Raw genomic sequence first — 18,800 nt, 5'->3', positions numbered from 1 at the left:
TTTAAGATGAATTTGAAATAGAAAAAAAGTGGGCAGCACGGAGATGCAGTGGCTAGCACTGCAGCTGCACAGAGAGGATGTGTCACATCTTTGCTGTGTGGAGTTTGCATGTTCTCCCCGTGCCTGCGTGGGTTTTCTCCAGGTGCTCTGGTTTCCCCCACATCCCCTAAAACATGTAGGTTAGGTCAATTGGTCAATGTAAATTGCCCCCTATAGGGGTTTAAGAAACTGCAAGAATTGCTTTTTTACACACATGCACACATATAAACATGCACACACATACACATCCCTTCCATAGGCTGCCACCTTATCGTGGTGGAGGGGTTTGAGTGTCCCAGTGATCCTAGGAGCTGTCAGGGGCTTCATGCCTCTAGTTGGGTCACCCAGTGCAGACAGGTCCAAGGTGAGGAACCAGACCAAGTGCAGCCCAAAGACCCCTTATGATGAGTATCACCATTGGAAACAGTGTTCCCTCGCCTGGACGCGGGTCACCAGAGCCCCACTCTGGAGCCAGGCCTTGAGGTGGGGCACGCTGGCAAGCGCCTGGTGGCCGGGCTTTAACCCACGGAGCCCAATCAGGCTAAATAATACATATTTAGTTTACAAAATAAATTTAGCATTAAGCTAAATATTTAAGCTAAATATTTATTTAGCTTAATGCTAAATTTATTAAGCTAAAGCTAAGCTAATAGATTTAGCATTTAGCATTAAGCTAAATTAATATTTAGCTTAATGCTAAATAAATATTTAGCAAAATATTTATTTAGCTTAATGCTAAATTTATTAAGCTAAATATTTATTTACCTAAATATTTATTTAGCTTAATGCTAAATTTATTAAGCTAAATATTTATTTACCTAAATATTTATTTAGCTTAATGCTAAATTAAGCTAAATAAATATTAATAAAATAATATTTAATTATTAAATTAATTGTTTAATTTAATAATTAAATAATATTTAATTCTTATTTAATTATTAAATAAGAATTAAATATTCTTATTTAATTATTAAATTAAATTATTTAATAATTATTTAATTATTAAATAATTTAATTTTTAAATTATTTATATTTTCAATTACTTCCTGAAGTGTATTTTAGTTAAATACATATCATATCCTCCATAAAATAAATTAGATGAATGGTTTGGAGTAGTTCTTTCATTAGACTGTTTAATATTGCAATACAAAATCCTCTCTGACTTGATTAACTTCCTGTAGAGACTGACACAAGAAATATTCAAATAAAGTCGAATATTAACTTTCTCAGCCAAAGTCTTTCCGCTTATTTTTCTTTTCAACCAAGAGAGTCATCTAATTTTTGTAGAGCAGAATAAAGAAATAGAAGTGCAAAAAAAAATAAAAAATCTTCAAAAAAGGGGCACCGTCACTTTTGAGGGATCTAAAGTGTTTTTTTTATACACTGTGTCTGTATCTGAGCAGAATAGGACAGGCCTCTACCTGCTAAAGTTTGTGATGGCAAATTTGGCAAAAATAAGAACTACATTTGGTCTGCTTGGAACCATTGCCAGGAGAAAACATGACTCTAAAAAACACATGGACGCAAAATTAAAGTTTGCAAAGTTGTATCTGAAGTAGCAGAGAGCCACAGGGGCCTGGGCTGGGGAGGGCAGGGTGCTCACATGTCGTCCTCGCTCGTTCAGATGTGGCTTGTGTTGTGAATGCCGCAGTTTGCTGCTCCTGTTTTGCTCTAAAAATACCCGCATGTAGTGTTTAATGCCAGTCATTATGTGGGATCCCCAAGTGCTTCGCTCTTGATGTCAAATCAAAGCAAAGGGAGCGAAGATAAAATAGAAGAAAAAAAATATTTTTGAACTAGAGTTTACAATTTTTTTGTGATCACTTGAGAAGTGATACAAGTGAAGGAAAATAAAATGTGATTATTTCTGCTAACTGCATAACAGCAATTACCCCGTAAAGTATGCTCCTGATTAAGGGCAATTTTATGAAAGGAAAAGCAAGGTTGTTTCAGTGATGGCGAATTTTACATAATCCAATTTCAAATGCTTTCACTGAGTCCTTAAAAAAATTACGGGATTAGGTTGCGATTTTTTAAAAATAAATGCTCTCAGCTGCCTAAACTTTTGGCAGTTGGTGCTTTGCCACTAAAAGCTGTTTTGTTTTGCGTCACTTAAGCATTTGCATTTCGGATGAGTGATTAAACACAGGGCTACTGTTAGAGAAAATGTTGGCCACGATGAGAAAATAACTTTTTTGCTTTGAGTTGAAAAGTTGAACCCCGCTAACACCAAGGCAGTGTGAAAAAATATCAAAACATCATAATTAGCAGATGAAAAACCTGGAAAACACCAGTCTGTGTGTAATTAATCTATATAATATGTTTCATTTGTGATCAAATTCCTGAAATAAATTGACTTCTCAATAATATTCAGATGTACTAAGTGGGTCTCTACATATATATATATTTTTTATTTTAAATCCCACCATGGTGTTACATCTCTGCTTGATGCAATGAAAGAAACACCAAAGCGACAGAACAATGTTTTTCTCCTCTCATATCTCACATATTTTGACATTTGTATTTGTTATTTTAGAACACTTGGTTGTGTCAGGGTGAAATAAACTCCGTATTCAGACAGTAAATATGAACGCAGATATTGTGCAGTACGTCTTTGAACAGAAAGCTCAGGTTTTTTTGGTTTCCATCAATAAGTTTTTTGGGGGGTTTTTTTTCTGGAAAATGAATTGACCACACTGACTGCAAAGCATCTCCTCTAGCCGTTACTGGTCTAATTTAAATAAAGTAAAAAAAAAAATGAATAAAATACTTAAAAGAACAAAGAGAAACATTGACAACTTAAGAGGATTTTTTTTATATATAGGATTAGCTAAATATTAGTTTGTAAATCCTTTTTTAAACGCGGAAACAAACATTTCCTTGCCTAAGAAACGAAGCAAAAATAAGCCAATATAATTCGAAAATAAATCATAAACAAACAGACCCCCAGGCAGAACGCTAACAAGGCACTTGTTTAAACTCCTTGAAAGTCCCCACCCACACACTCACCCGCCCCTCCCACACAAACTCTAACCCCGGCATCACCTGTCACTAGGAGCCTTATTAAGCTGACAGGCCGTGGCCCGTCAGGGCAGGCCGACACGTCAGAGCCCGATCCCGTCCTGTCATGGCGTGATGGATCTCCCCACCACTGGCTGCCAAGCTGCCACTCAAGTCCACCTTCACATGGCCTTCCATCAGTAAACACTCGCAAAGCATCCTGTTGATCAGCTCATTTGGATATATCCACTATCGCCCTTCCTGTTCAAGCATGAAGGGGCTGGTCAAGACCGGCTATGTTTGCAGCTTCTCCTAATCTGACTCTCGACGTCGGTGTGGACTGCAAAGTGCGGTGTACCGATGGTTGCCGGTGTAGCTCTGCTGGAACTTTACGTTGCTCCGCGGCGAGGGGTCGGATCAGCAGCGCGTTGAAGCGAAGATGTGGAGTTACGAAGACGACTGAATGAAATGGATGTAGCTGCACAAGTAGAACAGACATAACTGGATGAATCAGACCTGAAATATTCAGCAAAAAACATGAAGACACACACACACACACACACACAAAAAGCTTTAACATGAAAGTTGATTTATAGGAGACATGCTTTGAAAAATCTCACTTTAATTTGATAAAATATAAGTCCATTATCAGAAAAAGATATTCAGGAAAAAATAATTGATCTCTGAATTTAAGACAGATTTGTAACTATTGTGATTTTTCTATGGCGCCTAGAAAAGTGTTCACATTTTTTCAACTTATAACTACAGACCTCAATGCATTATTTTTGGATTTTATGTGATGAACTGACACTTACAGAGCAGAATTTTGAAGTTGACTAAGAATGATCAATTTCTATTAATTTGCACTGGATTTTGCTAAATTGTACTTGAATAAAAGATGGCAATAATCTAACGCACAGAGCATCTTTACGATTTTTACTTTTAAAAATGAAAAATAAAAAGAAAGAAAACCGTGTAATACTTTTCTTCTATTCAGCAACGATGCTGTACTTTGTTTCGGTCTGTACCAATGTGGTAAAATATGTGGTTTTAACAAGACAAAACATGAAAAGCTCACAGGTGCGTTAGGTCAGAAATCGTCCAATCGGTTTTCATTTTTCAGAGACGCATGACATGAAATCCTTGTGGATTTGTTGTGCTGCGTTTTATTTTATTTTATTTCATTTTTTTCAAACACTTCTTGTGAAGCCGGTCCAACAGAGGAGAAGAACAGAGAGAGCGGCAGCTTTGGTGATAACAGTCTCAGACACCTGACACTTCCACTGCCAGATCCCTCCATCCAACATTCTGGTGAGTCTCTTCCTCTGTTCGTATCTTCTGAGAGCTCCTGGTGGCAGGCCGGGTCCTGATGAGACGTGTGTCCCTCTGCTGCAGCTATTTGACAGAAGACAGCTACACACACACACAGAGAGAGAGAGAGCAAGAGAGAGAACTGGCTATTTTTGTAATGTAATGTGTGGTTTTCTCACAAACGCAGATACCAGAGGTGACATGGATACTAAAAAAAAAATGTAGAGGCCCAGGTAATTAGGTTATCAGATTGAACGGTTTTGTTTGCATTTAGGACTTTGTGTTTGGGAGGGGGGGATATGAATTTAGGCCAGGATTTGTATTTTCTTTGCTCCGTGAGGTACAAGCCGTCGTTTCTTTAATAGTTTATTATAATTGGAGGTTGTTCATCATCTCGTTGAGAAGGCTGTTAAGGCTGACTGGAGTTTTCTGGCACAACCTATTTTCTAAGTGGATGGAAAGAACAAAGCTAGAAATAGGTCAAGATTCTAGAAAACATTAATTTGGAAAGCAATTTTATCATTTCAGCTATGCAAATGAGAAGGATTTTAGACGAAAAAAAGTGAACCAACCATTCGATTGCCATTCTGGGCCTATTTTTATCCATTCACAAGCACAGATTTTGTCTCTGGATCCATTCAGTCGCCTGTAACAGTGGAGCCGTACGTTCAACGGGAGGTTCTTCAGTATTCCTCACGGCTGTTGTTGGCCAGACGCGCAATCGTAAGGGTCCTGCAGGTGAGCAGAGAGAAAAACGGCCGATCCGACGATTTTATCCTCTTCCCACATCCAAAGCCTCAGAGGCCATGCATTATTCACCGGAGAAGAAAAAGGGGCGTATCTCCGCAGGAGGGTTGGTGAGAATAAAGAAATCTACAGATGAAGGGAGGGACAGTATGGGGGCAGAGATGGAAGGATAACAGCACGTTCGGGTGCGGGGTATAGAAATGTGAAGAAAGAGAAAAAGTGATCCAACTACAGATAGAAAGTCAGTCACAAGATCCAACAAAAGTGATGAAGACGATGAAAGGCAAGCTGGTTATTTGGAGACGACGGTGAATACTATTTAGCAACACGCGACTGCAGCGTATAGCGACAACTAAACTGAAAAGCCCGAAAGATGTTGAGTTACTTATTGGATCACTGAAGCTTATATAAGCATTCAAGCTGTCGTAAATCTAAAATTAGAGTGTAGAGTAAAACTGGAATTAAGTTAAAGAGCGAGGCTTAAATGAAATGTAATCCTTTGACGAGCTCCTCTAAATAATGGAACAGATTTTTTGGCTGACAGAACAATGTAAAAGCAGAATTTCTGAGTGCGTATCTGTGGCCCAATTTTAGCACAAAGAGTATTTTGATCTAATGTTAGAAAAAAAACAACTTTAGTTTGCCAAAGTGTTCTTTGAAATTCATTATTGTAGTATATTTACACACTGCTGATGGTTTGACTGCACCATGGGAAAGCCGGTGGTATTCGGGGGCCAATGTTTAATAAATGTTCTCCATGATTGCCAAAGTCTTTGCTGCCGTCTCAATGTTTCCCACAGATTTATTCTTATTGAACTCATGTTGACAGGATTTTTTTTTTTCTCCCATTGTATTCCACCATCTGTCTCTGAGCCATTCCTCTCTCAGGATGCAACTTCTCCCTTTTCCATGCAATCAATTTATCTGTACACAGATTTAGTTTGCTTATTTGCAGTGCTCCATTGACTTACCTGCAACATTTCTCTACTCTCTGTTAACCACTCGAATTGCAGTTTATTTTATTTACACAAACACTGGAAGCCGGAATGTTGTTTTCACTGTGAATGCTGCACAGCTCAGATTATTTATTGTAGTGGTGGGACTTGATAAAATCGTTTAATCAGCTTATTTGCAGGGTTTGCAATGAATTAAACGCAATCAGTCGCATTTTAATCGAAAACTGCATATCACCAAAACGGGCAACATTTTCAACTCAAAAACCCTTCTTGTTGATTTAGCAACAGGTGCACTGTGGACGCTGACATTAGCGTTAGGGAGGTCTGTCATTGCTGCAACATGTTTTGCGCTGAGATACAAAACTCCTTTCTGCACGACTTTCACACAACAATCTTCTGTTTCAGGGTCTCTGCAGATCAATTTTTTGAAGCAAAAATGAACTTCCAGTAGGTAAACATAAGCGGCTTTGTCGCTGTTGTTCGCTGAAGTGGCATGTGCATCAGTTTAACGGGCGTGCCAGAAACACAATACAAAGGTTCCGACCAAAACAAAAGTGCTAGTAATTAATTCATCAAAATTAGCGTGTTAAAGTCTAGGCCTTAGTTTATTGATATAGTGCTAATTTATAACTAATATAATCTCAAGATATATTTAAAAATATATATATTTAATCCTATCATTCAGACAGATTCTAAGACAAGGACATGGATTCCAATTGGATCCTAGTTATCAATCAGTGCATTTTATTGTTGAAATTGGTAAAATGTTTTCCATCTAAGAAAACCGCAGACACGGGGGATTTCCTACATCAGCTCACTAATTTACCTTATGTCAAACAATACATCCTCAGGCAAACTAACAGAGCAGGTTATTGAGGTTTTCCCTCCTGAACACAAGCATCGTCTACCTTTTCTTCGCTGCTCCGGTGTCTGACAGCCTCTCTGCTGAACACCCACACAAGCATAGCTTTGTTAATTGTACGCACCACAAATCTATCAAATTAAATTTGCACACAAAACCCGACTACGTTATTACTTGGCTCACTGTTCACCCGCCTAATTAATTGAATTAGGCAGCAGACGTACGTCATCCTAATCAGAACGTGTGTGCCGTATCTGGCAGCTTCATCTGTAACCACTGCTGCTCAGCAAAGTGTGAAGGGTAAGATGGGATAATGACATTTTAATTCAGGTTCTCTCGGGTTCTCACTCATCTTAAAAATGAAAAATTTTTTATCGTGGTCACATTAATGCGTCTGCAAATTTATTACCAGACGAAACAGGGGGACGCGTGAAGTGTCGGCTTTGAGCCCAAAAACTAACTTTGCTTGTTTACTCAGGTCAAATGTGATTATTAACCTTTGTAAAAACTCTGCGTAGTGCCAACTGAGGAGAAACCGTCACATGTGCGGTCAGTTCATAAATCCTCAGGTTTACAGATAAAGGGTTACCACAGGTTTAGATAACAGCTTACTTTGACTAAGGGCTGTTTTACATGAGATGCAAAACGACAGTGCTAGCATTTACAGCCGCTGCACTTCACAAGAGGAGGTGCTTTGAAGAAATGTATTGAAAATCTGTGTAGAATTATGGTTTCATATTCAACATCAGCACCAAAACAGGATTAAACATTTGTCATCAAGTCATAAAAAACTGTGAGTGATTTCTAACACGATATTTTTTTTTAGTGTACATGTACAAGTAGACAAAAATACAGTTGTTCAAACAATGACAAATAAAAAGCTAACTTACAATCATAAGACTGTGTTTTAACAAAGTAAGACCTGTCCTGAGAGGACATTTTTATTGATTAATCAATACTCTGAAAGCTGCAAGCTGATGCTGATGATCTTTAACATTCAGCACTGATCCCTGTGATGTACTAAATAACATCTTAATTTGGAAACCTTTTGGTTAGAGCTTCCTCAAGGGTATGTTTTTATCCTTCCGCATGACTTCTTTCAAATTATATCCTGCTTTATCCCCTCTGTTTCATCCCTTATACATTTTCATCAAGCTCCAAAGAGAGAAAACACCAGAACAGACCGCAGCAGCAGTCTTTCAGAGCCAGGAGCCATCATCAGACAAAGGAAGGACAGATAGAGAGTCGGGCGTTGTCAAAGCCAATGTTCCATTTTTTTTATTACCATGATGTCTGTGCTTTTATCACCACTGCAGAAAACACATACCTCTTGAAGCCAATGGGCAGCAGCTGGGAAAGACCTTCCTGAAAGGCGAGTGGGTTTGGACATTCATTTGATCTGCTGCACGTTGCTGCTGCAGGATGAAGGGCGACGGGCAGCATGTTGAGGACAGCAGAGTGGTAGCTGTCAAAACAATATTGAACCTGTGATAAGGTGGATTGGTGTTGATTGGTACAAGCTAATAAAGTAACAAGTTATTTATTTATATTATAAAATGGAACATTTTTCTCAGCAAGTATATTTCTATTTGAGCTATTGGTGTGAAATTCACGTCAGATGTTGCCATCACCCACACACACAAAGAAACAATTAAGTCCACACAAATACGGTAAGTTATAAAGTAGAGTAAAACACAGAATAAGCAGTAAATATGCTTCTTTCGTACAACTAGAAACTAGCGTCAGGTTTGATTTTAAGGCCATTGTTCCACACAAACTTTTTAAGAATTTCCTTGGCTGGGTGTTTGGGGTGATGTGCAGGAACATTCCCAAGATACGCTGTGTGTAACGACACATGAAAGGTTCAGTTTTGATTTCAACGGACCCAACTATATGCTACCAGTATTTAATTTATTTGTCCGAATGTTCCAGAGAAAACTTTAAAACCAATACAACATGCTTTTTCTTCAGCGGTTGGACTGAAAAGATTCAAATGAATAAAGGAAATTTCCACGAGAACTGAACCTTGTGGAACACCACAAGTAAGCGGGTTGTGTCAAGAAGATTTGCAATTTGCTCACATTAACAAATTGGAATCTGTGTACAGCATGTCTCAATGTTTCTAAGAGGATACTTTGATTCTACGACATTAAAAGCAGCATTGAGGTCTAACGGGACAAGAACAGACACAAGGTCATTATCTGAGTGCTGTTTCAGACCATGATGATCTGTGAATCTCATCAGAGACCCTTCAAACAGGACATTGTTGTCTATGTCAATAAAAGATTGAGTGGGAAGACAAGAAGTGAGAGGGGTTGTGAATGTTATGGACAAAGCCAATAAAATAAAGATAGCATTAAAAAGCTTCGTTTGGGCATTATCATAAAATCCCACTTTACAACGACCTTATTATTTAATGTCAAGTCAGGTTAGAACCGATCTAAACAAAATCAAAGTAAGGTCCTTGTGGTCTTCCAACAAACAAAAGTGACTTAAATGGAAGGTTTTTACTTGCCAGCCTTTGGTTTGTCAAGCTGGATTCAAATATGTTTCTGTTAAATAAAAACAAAAAACATTGTAGTTGTTGAGAATTTGTTTTGGGTTTAGCCAGAATTTTTTTTTTTATCACTTATTATTTGGGTTATTACAATTTAATATAACAAAGTTGTAATTGTTATTTCATAGATTTAGTTAGTATTTCATAATTAGTATGTGGTTCAAAACGGACTATTTGTGGACCCGTAATGGAATGGACTATATATCCCATGATGCTTCAGAAGTAGAAGTTAGAAGAAGAAGAAGAAGAAAAAATATGGCGGGGTTTTGCAGAGAGAGCTATGCTTTCTTATCTCCGACGCTCTGTCATTTATCATATTCCTTATGATTCGTTCATCCTTTTTTTATTAACTAAAGTCCGTCTGAATAATCCTTCCGACTCCTTTTCGTCTTTGAATTAGTCAAATGTACAACAGTAGTATCCTGTTTCCAGATACACTGCATTATGGTTAGCCATGCTAACCCAAATGCTCGGTTTGTACCTCCTGTTGCCTAGAGACCCTTGACCACACCTTAAATCAAGCCTCTCACTTGTTCAGATACACAGCTGTTGGCTGTGTTGCTCCTACCCATCATATGATGGAAAAAAAAATGGGAAAAAAACCCCTTTGGAACAAAAATTAAACATGATTTTCCTTGAAGAAAAGAATCCTATATGTGCAAGGATTCACAAACATATTCTCAAACATATACCAAAGCACTCTGTTAAAGTTCCATGCACAACAATAAGCTGATGTTAGCCAGTCACAACTCCAATTAAAACATATTTTCCAGTGACCTTAACACAAGACAGTGAGGGTGCAGTTGCAGAATTTTACTTCACTTTCATAAAGTTTCCATTGAACCTATTACACAAAGATTTTGAGCGAGAGAAAGAACATTTTAGAAGACTTACATACCACACTAACAAATACTAAAAAAACAACCAGGAGGCCTTACTGGAACTAATGTAAAGAAACACAGATTGCCTCAAGGCTTCACTCTGATTACATTGGAGATAATGCCGTCTCTTCCATTGCATCTGCCTACCGGTAAGTAGGCATTACATTTCAGAAAAGCGGGGTACATGACACACCTCTTGTATTGATAAAAACTGGCAACTCAGAGTTGGTTCAACACACCGACCTCAGTCGCCGCAGAAAGCATCGAGTAGATACTATTACACATCACTCTCACCGCTGTCCGTCTTGTAATAATCTCCTCTGCATATTTAATCCCTCTTTCCTCCTTCCTGTCTTCGCATCAGGCATCTGGGGGTTAATGCGGGTTCAACCCCTGGCAGCCTCCTTTCTCCTCCGCTGGAGACGACTTGTGTTTCTGCCCAAAAGGAACAGATTTGAAATGGAATTATGTAGCAATATAAAAGAGCAGAATAAAGACCAGACGGGGAGATGGGAGAGCAATAAACATATCCTTTTCTGTAAAACTAATCTAAAATCAAACAGTCTAAATCATTTTTCCCCCTCCAACAGCATACATGGAGTGAGTTCAAATTAAAAAGCAGCTTAATGAATTTGCACACAAAATCTGACTTGAAGGCTATCTGATTTAAACAGACTCCTGGTGACATAGATGCCTAAAATACTAGTCTCCCCAAAACTATAAATAAAATTAGTCACATCTTTTGTTAAAAAGAAAGAAAGAAAAATCTCCGCATCTACAAGATGCTGCCATGTGCCATGAATCCAGAGAGCAACAAGCTTATCTGATCACGCTGCTGACACCCGTGTATGTTGATGTTGTTTGCAGCTTTCATTTCCAGACAGACACCGAGCTGCGTGGCTCACACTAATTGGCTGCGTCTCAATCGCATCGAGTCGAAATGCCAGCAGAGAGGCCCGGCGTGGCGTCTCGGCTGCTGTCAAACAGGCTGTGTGCTCTGAATGACGGAACACCTGCCATCTTTTCGCGAGGAGGCCGACAGAGTACAAGCAGGTAGAGCTTTAGCGTGCAGGATCAAAAATAAGCACCGTGTCAAATGCGTCGGCGTAACAGGAGAGGAAGGGAGACTAACAGCTTCTCCAGGAGGTGATAAAGAGCGACAAAAGTTGGGAATTTTAAACTTAAATTGGCTGAAACGCAAAACGCTGTCAATGAGTAAATGTCAGAAACGGTTGTGGACGCTCGGAGATTTCTTTGCGTCTGCTTCTGGCAAAGTACAGTAGGGCATTGTTGTTGTTTTTTTTCTTTTCTTTTCTTTTCTGTTTGAGAAGTGGTTCAGCGTAGGAGAATCTCTCGTCCAGTTTTGAATAGTTTACTTTTTATACTAGAGGCGAGGCAAAGCAAATCAGATTTCCAAAATAATAATAAAAAAAAAGTATTTCACCTATTCTGTCTGAAGGTTCGAACCAGACAAGCTCAAAACTAATCAGATTTAAATGTAACAAATGTTTAAATTCATCTAATAATGTCGTTCTTGATAGGAACTGAGACAGAAACGGAAAGTTGAGGAAAAACTGGAAATCATTTATTTTCCAATTTTACGTTATAAACGAGGGGTCCCCAAACTACGGCCCGCGGGCCGAATCCGGCCCGCCCCCACATTTGGTCCGGCCCCCTCCTCTGAACAATACCAGAGAGCATTCAGATTTTTTTTTTTTTCATTTATTGTATTTTCCGGTTTATATGTGGATTTTTCTTCAACCACCAGGGGGCTCTTTAGCAGGAAGTGTGTCCTGTAAACTGTGGGGCGCATTGCTGCCATCTGTTGGACTTTTAGGGAACTGCTTGACTTTTATGTTATTTAATCAGTACGGTTGTTTGCTAGCGGTAGAGCAGATGAACACACGTGTCTGTTATGAACGCCGCATTCCAGGTCGAGTTCTTCGAAGCAATGCATGTAAGTAGCAGCTTATACTTCAAAATGAGCCTTTATGTTAACATATGAGAAATTAATATGTTAAAGTTGCATTCCCTCAATGGAATATATACTAGTCAGTCCCAAAAGTTATGTGGCTGTCACAGGAAAAAGTTTGGGGACCACTGTTACAAATGGTCGGACGTCATTTGTAACCCCAGTAGTCAGGTGAAAAATCTTTATTTGTAGAACATCTTATAACTGTACACCAGGTTCTTTTTTCTCGCTTTCACTGGTATTTTGAAGATTTATCTTGGAAAAACGACGAGCATCAAGTCTTTCAGTTGGAAGGTTTACTTGCCATCACAGATTCAAATTGGGGGTTGGGGATGGACAATTTAAAAAAATATATTTCTGTTAATCAGATGAAAAATGCTGCTCAAATAAAAAATAAAAAAAAACTTTAAATCTAAAATATCATGGTGCATGAATGGTTTAATGCTTAACTTCAACATCAAAATATATTTAAAAATGATGCCATAAGTACCTTAAAGAGACCTGAGAGAATCTAACAGGAAGATTAATACACACACACACACACACACACACAAAAAACAGGCATTCATAATGGTTTCCCAGTTAATCAAAAGCAACATATTTTAATGTAGAACTGTAACCACTGCATATACTTTACATTTGTCTTTCTTAGTGGATCAAGATTTTTTTTTTTCTAAATTGAATTGAACTCCATCTGTGTTAAAGTTTTAATCCGTCTCATCGTGCAAACGCAACACTAAAACTGAGGAATTAATTTCTAGTATCTGAAGGACGTCCCTCAGGCTTTCAAAAAGAAAATCTTTCACAATTTTAAGAAATGCTAAATAGGTTATCTTAACACTACATTTATTCAGACTATATGAAAAAAAATCACACTAAAACAAACAAGTGATAAATTTGAGAGTTTAGGGTTAAAATTTGCAAACATTTTTCTGCATCGTCCCTAAACGGTTCAGATCCACTGGTCTGATCTCCGTTTCGTTTCACAATCCATGCTTCTTGTTGTTCAGGTTTAAAACAGATGATGGAGATGTTACATCTGTGGGGAATTTTAGTTAGCGATACAACATTTTAGCCTCCTAGCAAACAATCAGCATGGCCAGGACTTTGCTTTGAGAAACAACACATCAGGAAAAGAAACCGTAAAAAAAAAAAAAAAGAGAGGAAATGTATAAAATAGCACAGCTTAACAATAAGAAGCTGAATCCTGGGGAGTTTCTGAGCATATGACAACTAGAATAATACTGCCCTCAACAGGGAAAGCAGTAAAACAGTCCAATTAATCTATTTTCAGTCAAACTTTATTAATTTTTGTCAAAACAAACCAAAATGAAAAATAGAAGACTGTGAACAAATGAAAGCTATAATCACTCCCCTTCCCCCGTCTTCTCCTCACCCGGCTGTCTAAATGCGGCTCGGCAGGATTCATCCTCGAGTGAACGTGAGCCTCACCAGACAGCAAATAAATTCAAAACAGAAAAATCGCCGAGCTTCAAAGCTCTTCCCAGCTCTGAGCCGAGAACTGCTTCTAATCGTTCCCTATTCTGACTCGTAGTCGTGACGGGCCATTTGCAGAGATTCACATCAACTCACTGGAATAGATAACTCTTCATCGATCTGATTTAAAACTAGATCATCACACACAAACTGCACCGAAAAGAAAGCTAGTCATCATTTACATCTGATTAAACATGTTAATAAATTAATCAAGCCATTAGTCCCCATATCCCACCGCTCCCAACCTGTTATTTAATAAAAATATCCACAAAAATAAAAATAAAAAAATACAGAAAATGTCCAGCATTCTGTTCTTCTCTCCCATCCTGAGCCGTTTTCAAGAACTGGACTTGCATTGAACTGGACTTAACCAGATTCAGCTCAGCTTACAGCAAAACACCTTGGAGTCACAGCTGCAGAAGTGAAATGATTTGATTCAGATTAAGACAACTGTGCTGCATCTGAACTGACCTCAGCCCCAACAGACATCTGAGCCTCCTAAGCAGATCGAGGGCCGATATGAGAGGCAGGTAAGAGCTTCCAAACACACGTTGACCTTGAGAAATTACAAACGTATAAAAACAGTGGTTTTCTTACAAATGTGATCAGATTATGCTGGGGAATCCCTCTTGTAGGAAAACAAAAACTAAAACCAATTAAAACTTCATCTTTCAGACCAGAGGATCTGATTGGCTGACGAGGTGGCGGTAATGCATATCGATTTTTTTTTGTTGCTTTTATTAATTACACGTTGGCATGCTAAACGGTTCACAGGCACACCAACACTTTGGCGTAAACACTGGTGCAGTGTGTCCTCTTTGGTCTCTGAGGTCACCAGTCGCCAGGGATCAGTTTGGGGGACGAAGATGTGAGGGCGGGGCCCGCCTCACGTGCGCCTGGCTTTCTGTCTCTTGGCCTGACGTTTGGCTTCATCCAGCGCAGCGCTGTCGGCGCTGGCCTGGGCCATCGTCCTCACTCCCTGGAAGCGGCTCATGAGCTGCATCAGGAGGGGAATCACCTGAAAAAGAAAGAAAGAAAGAAAAAAAAAAAAAAACGTTTCAGTGCATCTGAGCATTTAATTAGAGGAAGCAGGAAACTGAAAATTCTTGTTAACGGCAATCTGACTTCCAGACTGGGGTTTGATCCTGAGGGTGAAGGCTATTCTGGCCAAAAGGACTTTTTGCATTACTGGCAAATACATATATCATTGGCTTAAAAAGGTTATTGATTTAAGTAAATTTAAAATGGTCAAAATGATTACGTTATCTAAAGGTACTGGCATTAAAGGCTTTTTTTTTTTTTCTTACTTTGCTGGATGCTAAAAATCTATGTACGCATCTTTATTTAGAGAATATTATTAATCACATCAGTTAAGAGTAGAGAAACACATTATCTATGTTAAAATCCTGCTTCTGCTTAATAATCTATATAATGTTCTTTTTAGGGTAGCTGTGAATTTTCTAATAAATGTCAAAATACCAACGTTCACTATGAATTCAAGGCACATTTTCCTACATTGGACAGGTTTTAAATATGGAAACTGGACAAATCGAGGACAGGAAGAAAGGGAAGAATGAGGACATGAGAAAAGAACAAGAGGAAAAATATAAGAGAAAGTAAAGGAAGTACAGCCAAAACAAAGGAAAGACATGTAGATGGGAAGGAAGAAGTCCACAAGGAAGGAAGGAAGAAGTCCAGAAGGAAGGAAGGAAGAAAAAAAAGAAAGAAAGAAGGAAGGAAGACTAGAATGGAGGTGAAGTAGGACACAAGAGACAAAGGGATACAAAAAGGAAGAAAAAGAAGATACGAGGACATAAGGGATAAAATGAAAGAGGACAAGAGGAAGGAAAACAGAATACAATGAATTGAGAAATATTTTTGCCTATTTTCTTGCCTAAATTCATGTTTTTTTCTCATTCCAACTCTTTTTTTTTTAATGTTTTGGTATAAACATTGAGTTACGAGTTTTATGGCTGCAAAGGACCAAACTGGAAATAAGATCAAGGCTTTCTTGTGATTTGCATTGTGTGTTGTTATGCCTGACTGCTGTTAATGCTGTTCCACACAAACTAAATTCAATTCAAGATGTATAACTATAAGAAGTGAGGAGAGAAAATCCATGTGAACAGGGAGCCCGGGCGAGGTCGGGTTTGACGGCTACCTTCTCGTGGTTGTACGCCGCTATCAGCAGGAGCAAGGTGAGAGGCAGAGCGATGTAGGAGCCTTGTGCAACGTCCTGGTCGGGCACTTTGCGCTGCAAAGACAAACGGAGGAGAGAAACGGACAAATCAGAACTGACGGCATGCCAAAGACTGAGATGGGAGTTTTGTCTCTCCGTTTCTTACAGTGGGGTTGAAGGTGAGGGTGACGTGCTTGTGGTATCCGGCGGAGGTGAAGGAGACCTGAGGCAGAGTGAAGTCGTACTGGGAGCGGGACAGGGTGGAGTACAGCATGAGAACGTAGCTCTGCAGAAGACAAAAGTCGCAGATTGGGTGTACAGATCATAAACTGCATGCGGCGCTCGGATAATTAGTCGGAATAAGCGATTAGTCGGCACCTCGCTGTCCCTATCCAGAGGGGGGAAGTGGAAGAAGAGGGACTGTCCCAGAGAGATGCTGTTGATCGGATTGTCCAGGTTGTCGCTCTTGAACAGCTTCACCTGGTGACAGAGGAAATCGTTAGCTGCAGGCTTTCCTTTAGATGCAACAAAAACCCAGAATTTGATGCAGAAATGTTTAGTCTTCTCTGCAGAATGGGAATTTTCTGACACTGCTTGTTTTCTTGGTGTTTAAAATTGCACAACACATTTTCACCACAGTGCTCTTGGGAGGCCGTTCCTGGAAGCCAACATGCAGCTGCTGTGATTTTAGTTTTTTTTTTTTTTTTTTTTTTGGCTTTATCGTTATGTTGCTGGGAAATATGGCTGAAAAATCATCGCGATGCAAGCGTTTGATGTCAGTCGATAATTATCAATTTGTTTCTCGTTTTTAAATACCTGAAATACAACCAAACCGGTCCTGAGCCGTTCTACTCATTTCCTCCTGTCGCTCCACATTTTAGCCTTTTATTTCGAAGTCTTTTTATTTTGGTGGCGAAACATGAAAGTGCTGATGCACGTGTTTCTCTACAGGTTGTTGCTAGGTAACCAAAGAGCGAGCGAGTTAAAGTTAGTTAGCTGGGAGTGAGGAGTTGAGAGGGCTAACCCTTTCCTCTGCCTCCATCTCCCAGAATGCTGTGGGGTTCTGGAGTTCAGTGACTTTATTGAACACTCAATCAAATGTATTTTCTATTGATCACATCTATTGCAATATACATTGTTATTAATTCGTTGCTCAGTCCCATCATGAGCTAAAACACCTGCAACACCAAAGACCAGACTAACAATAAAGCACCAACCTCGACCTTATTGGGCGCTTTGCATACATTTGAGCCTCCATGTACTTTATTGAAGCTCATCAGTCAACCAGGACATGACAATCCTAAGCTCAAGCCTGGCTGGGCACAGCTTGGAACGTGACTAATGCGACATTCGTGTGAGTGGTGAACGCAAACGTCTGCTGAAAACTGTTCCAGGCATTTCCAGAAAGCAGCAAAACAGACCAAACATCGGGGAGTAACAAGTCCTACCGAGAGTGTCGGGAGATGTTCAGGAGGCGTAATGATGTTCCCGCTGAGGTCGAACTGATTGATCTGTCTGAAGGCGATGATGTTGACCCCGTCAATGTCGCTGCTCCCGACCTGATAGGAAACACGCAGCTTAATCTAACAGTACGAGCCGTGCATGCTTTAAACAAAGAAAAAAAAAAAGAGAAAGAAAAAGTGAACTGAGGAAAAGCTTTTGTTAAGGTCACATGGTGCGATAATAACAGAGAATTAAAGGGGAATTAAGGCATTTCCTGCCTCGCGAGAGAGATTAGGTGGACCGCAGCTTTTCAGACGAGATGAAATTATAAAATGATAGGTTAGAATTTGGTTGGGGAGCGGATTAGCGCTGCTTTTGTTCAGCGGGAAAAAAAAAAGGGGGGAGGGGGGGTTCCACGTGATGAGGCTGATATTAAGTTGTAGTCACAGGGTTCTCACAGTCATTTCAACAATTCAATTACCAAACTTTTCCACACCCTTCTCCAACTTTCTTTGCATAACCGATTTAACAGTTAAATTAATAAATGAAAAGAAAGTATTACGTATTTATCTCAACTCTGGAAACTTTCAGCACTTTAGGCGGAAGCAGGAACTAATACAAAGTTTGACCTGCAGTCTAGAGATAAGGAAGTTTTAAACTAAAAAGAAATCAGAACAATCAAGTTGCTCTAGCTTCTGCTAAGGTACTCAAACAAGTAAAAATAAACTTTTGATGAGACTGCAAAGTGAACAGAAGTCAAACATATTACTGTATTGTACTGATTAAAAATAGAGAAGTCCTGCCTAAATTCAGAGTAAGACGTTATCGTTACAACTAACTGCGTAGATCAGGAGTGTCCAAACTTTTTTTCGCATGGGCCTAATAAAAGGTCATATTTTTAAAAACTAAAATCACAAACTTGTACCGTGATTATTTTTCACCCCCTCAACAATAAGCTAAGCATACAATATTTTATTTAACTAACAAAAGCTGATATATTTTTAAAGGTGCAGGGTGTGTAAATGTTTGTACACTGGAAACTTAAAAAAAGGGTTTTGCATGTTTGTCTTATACAAAGAAAAACACTGATTAAAAAATACAAGAAAAAAGCATTTAGTGACATTTCAAGCAATCACACCAAGATTTGTATCACTTTTTCTTAAAAAAAACAAAAACAAAACAGCTTAATATACTATTTCATTCATTCATTAAATCTGATCTTGGAGCACCAGAAGCTGCTTCCAAGTAAAAGTCAACGCACAGTTGTGAAATTATTTACTATGAAATCAAAAAAAAAAAAAAAAAAAAAAAAAAAATATATATATATATATATATATATATATAAAAAAACATATA

The 18,800-nt window shown here is 38.8% G+C and overlaps 1 protein-coding gene across 1 annotated transcript in view; it reads right to left on the bottom strand.

Moving 5' to 3' along the window:
- Positions 1-13,608: 13,608 nt before the first annotated feature.
- The window catches only part of LOC106937385 (nodal modulator 1-like), a 35,446-nt gene continuing 30,254 nt past the window's right edge, over positions 13,609-18,800 (bottom strand). Inside the window, 5 exon segments of the mRNA XM_015018846.1 lie at positions 13,609-14,840; positions 15,984-16,076; positions 16,168-16,287; positions 16,380-16,481; positions 17,450-17,560. Coding sequence (XP_014874332.1) covers positions 14,709-14,840; positions 15,984-16,076; positions 16,168-16,287; positions 16,380-16,481; positions 17,450-17,560 — 558 coding nt within the window. The 3' untranslated portion in view covers positions 13,609-14,708.

This window comes from Poecilia latipinna, unplaced genomic scaffold, assembly GCF_001443285.1.
Source record: "Poecilia latipinna isolate Pla-1442-1.1 unplaced genomic scaffold, P_latipinna-1.0 Scaffold2332, whole genome shotgun sequence".
Taxonomy (NCBI): Eukaryota; Metazoa; Chordata; class Actinopteri; order Cyprinodontiformes; family Poeciliidae; genus Poecilia; species Poecilia latipinna.
This window is presented reverse-complemented; position numbering and strand designations above follow the sequence as displayed.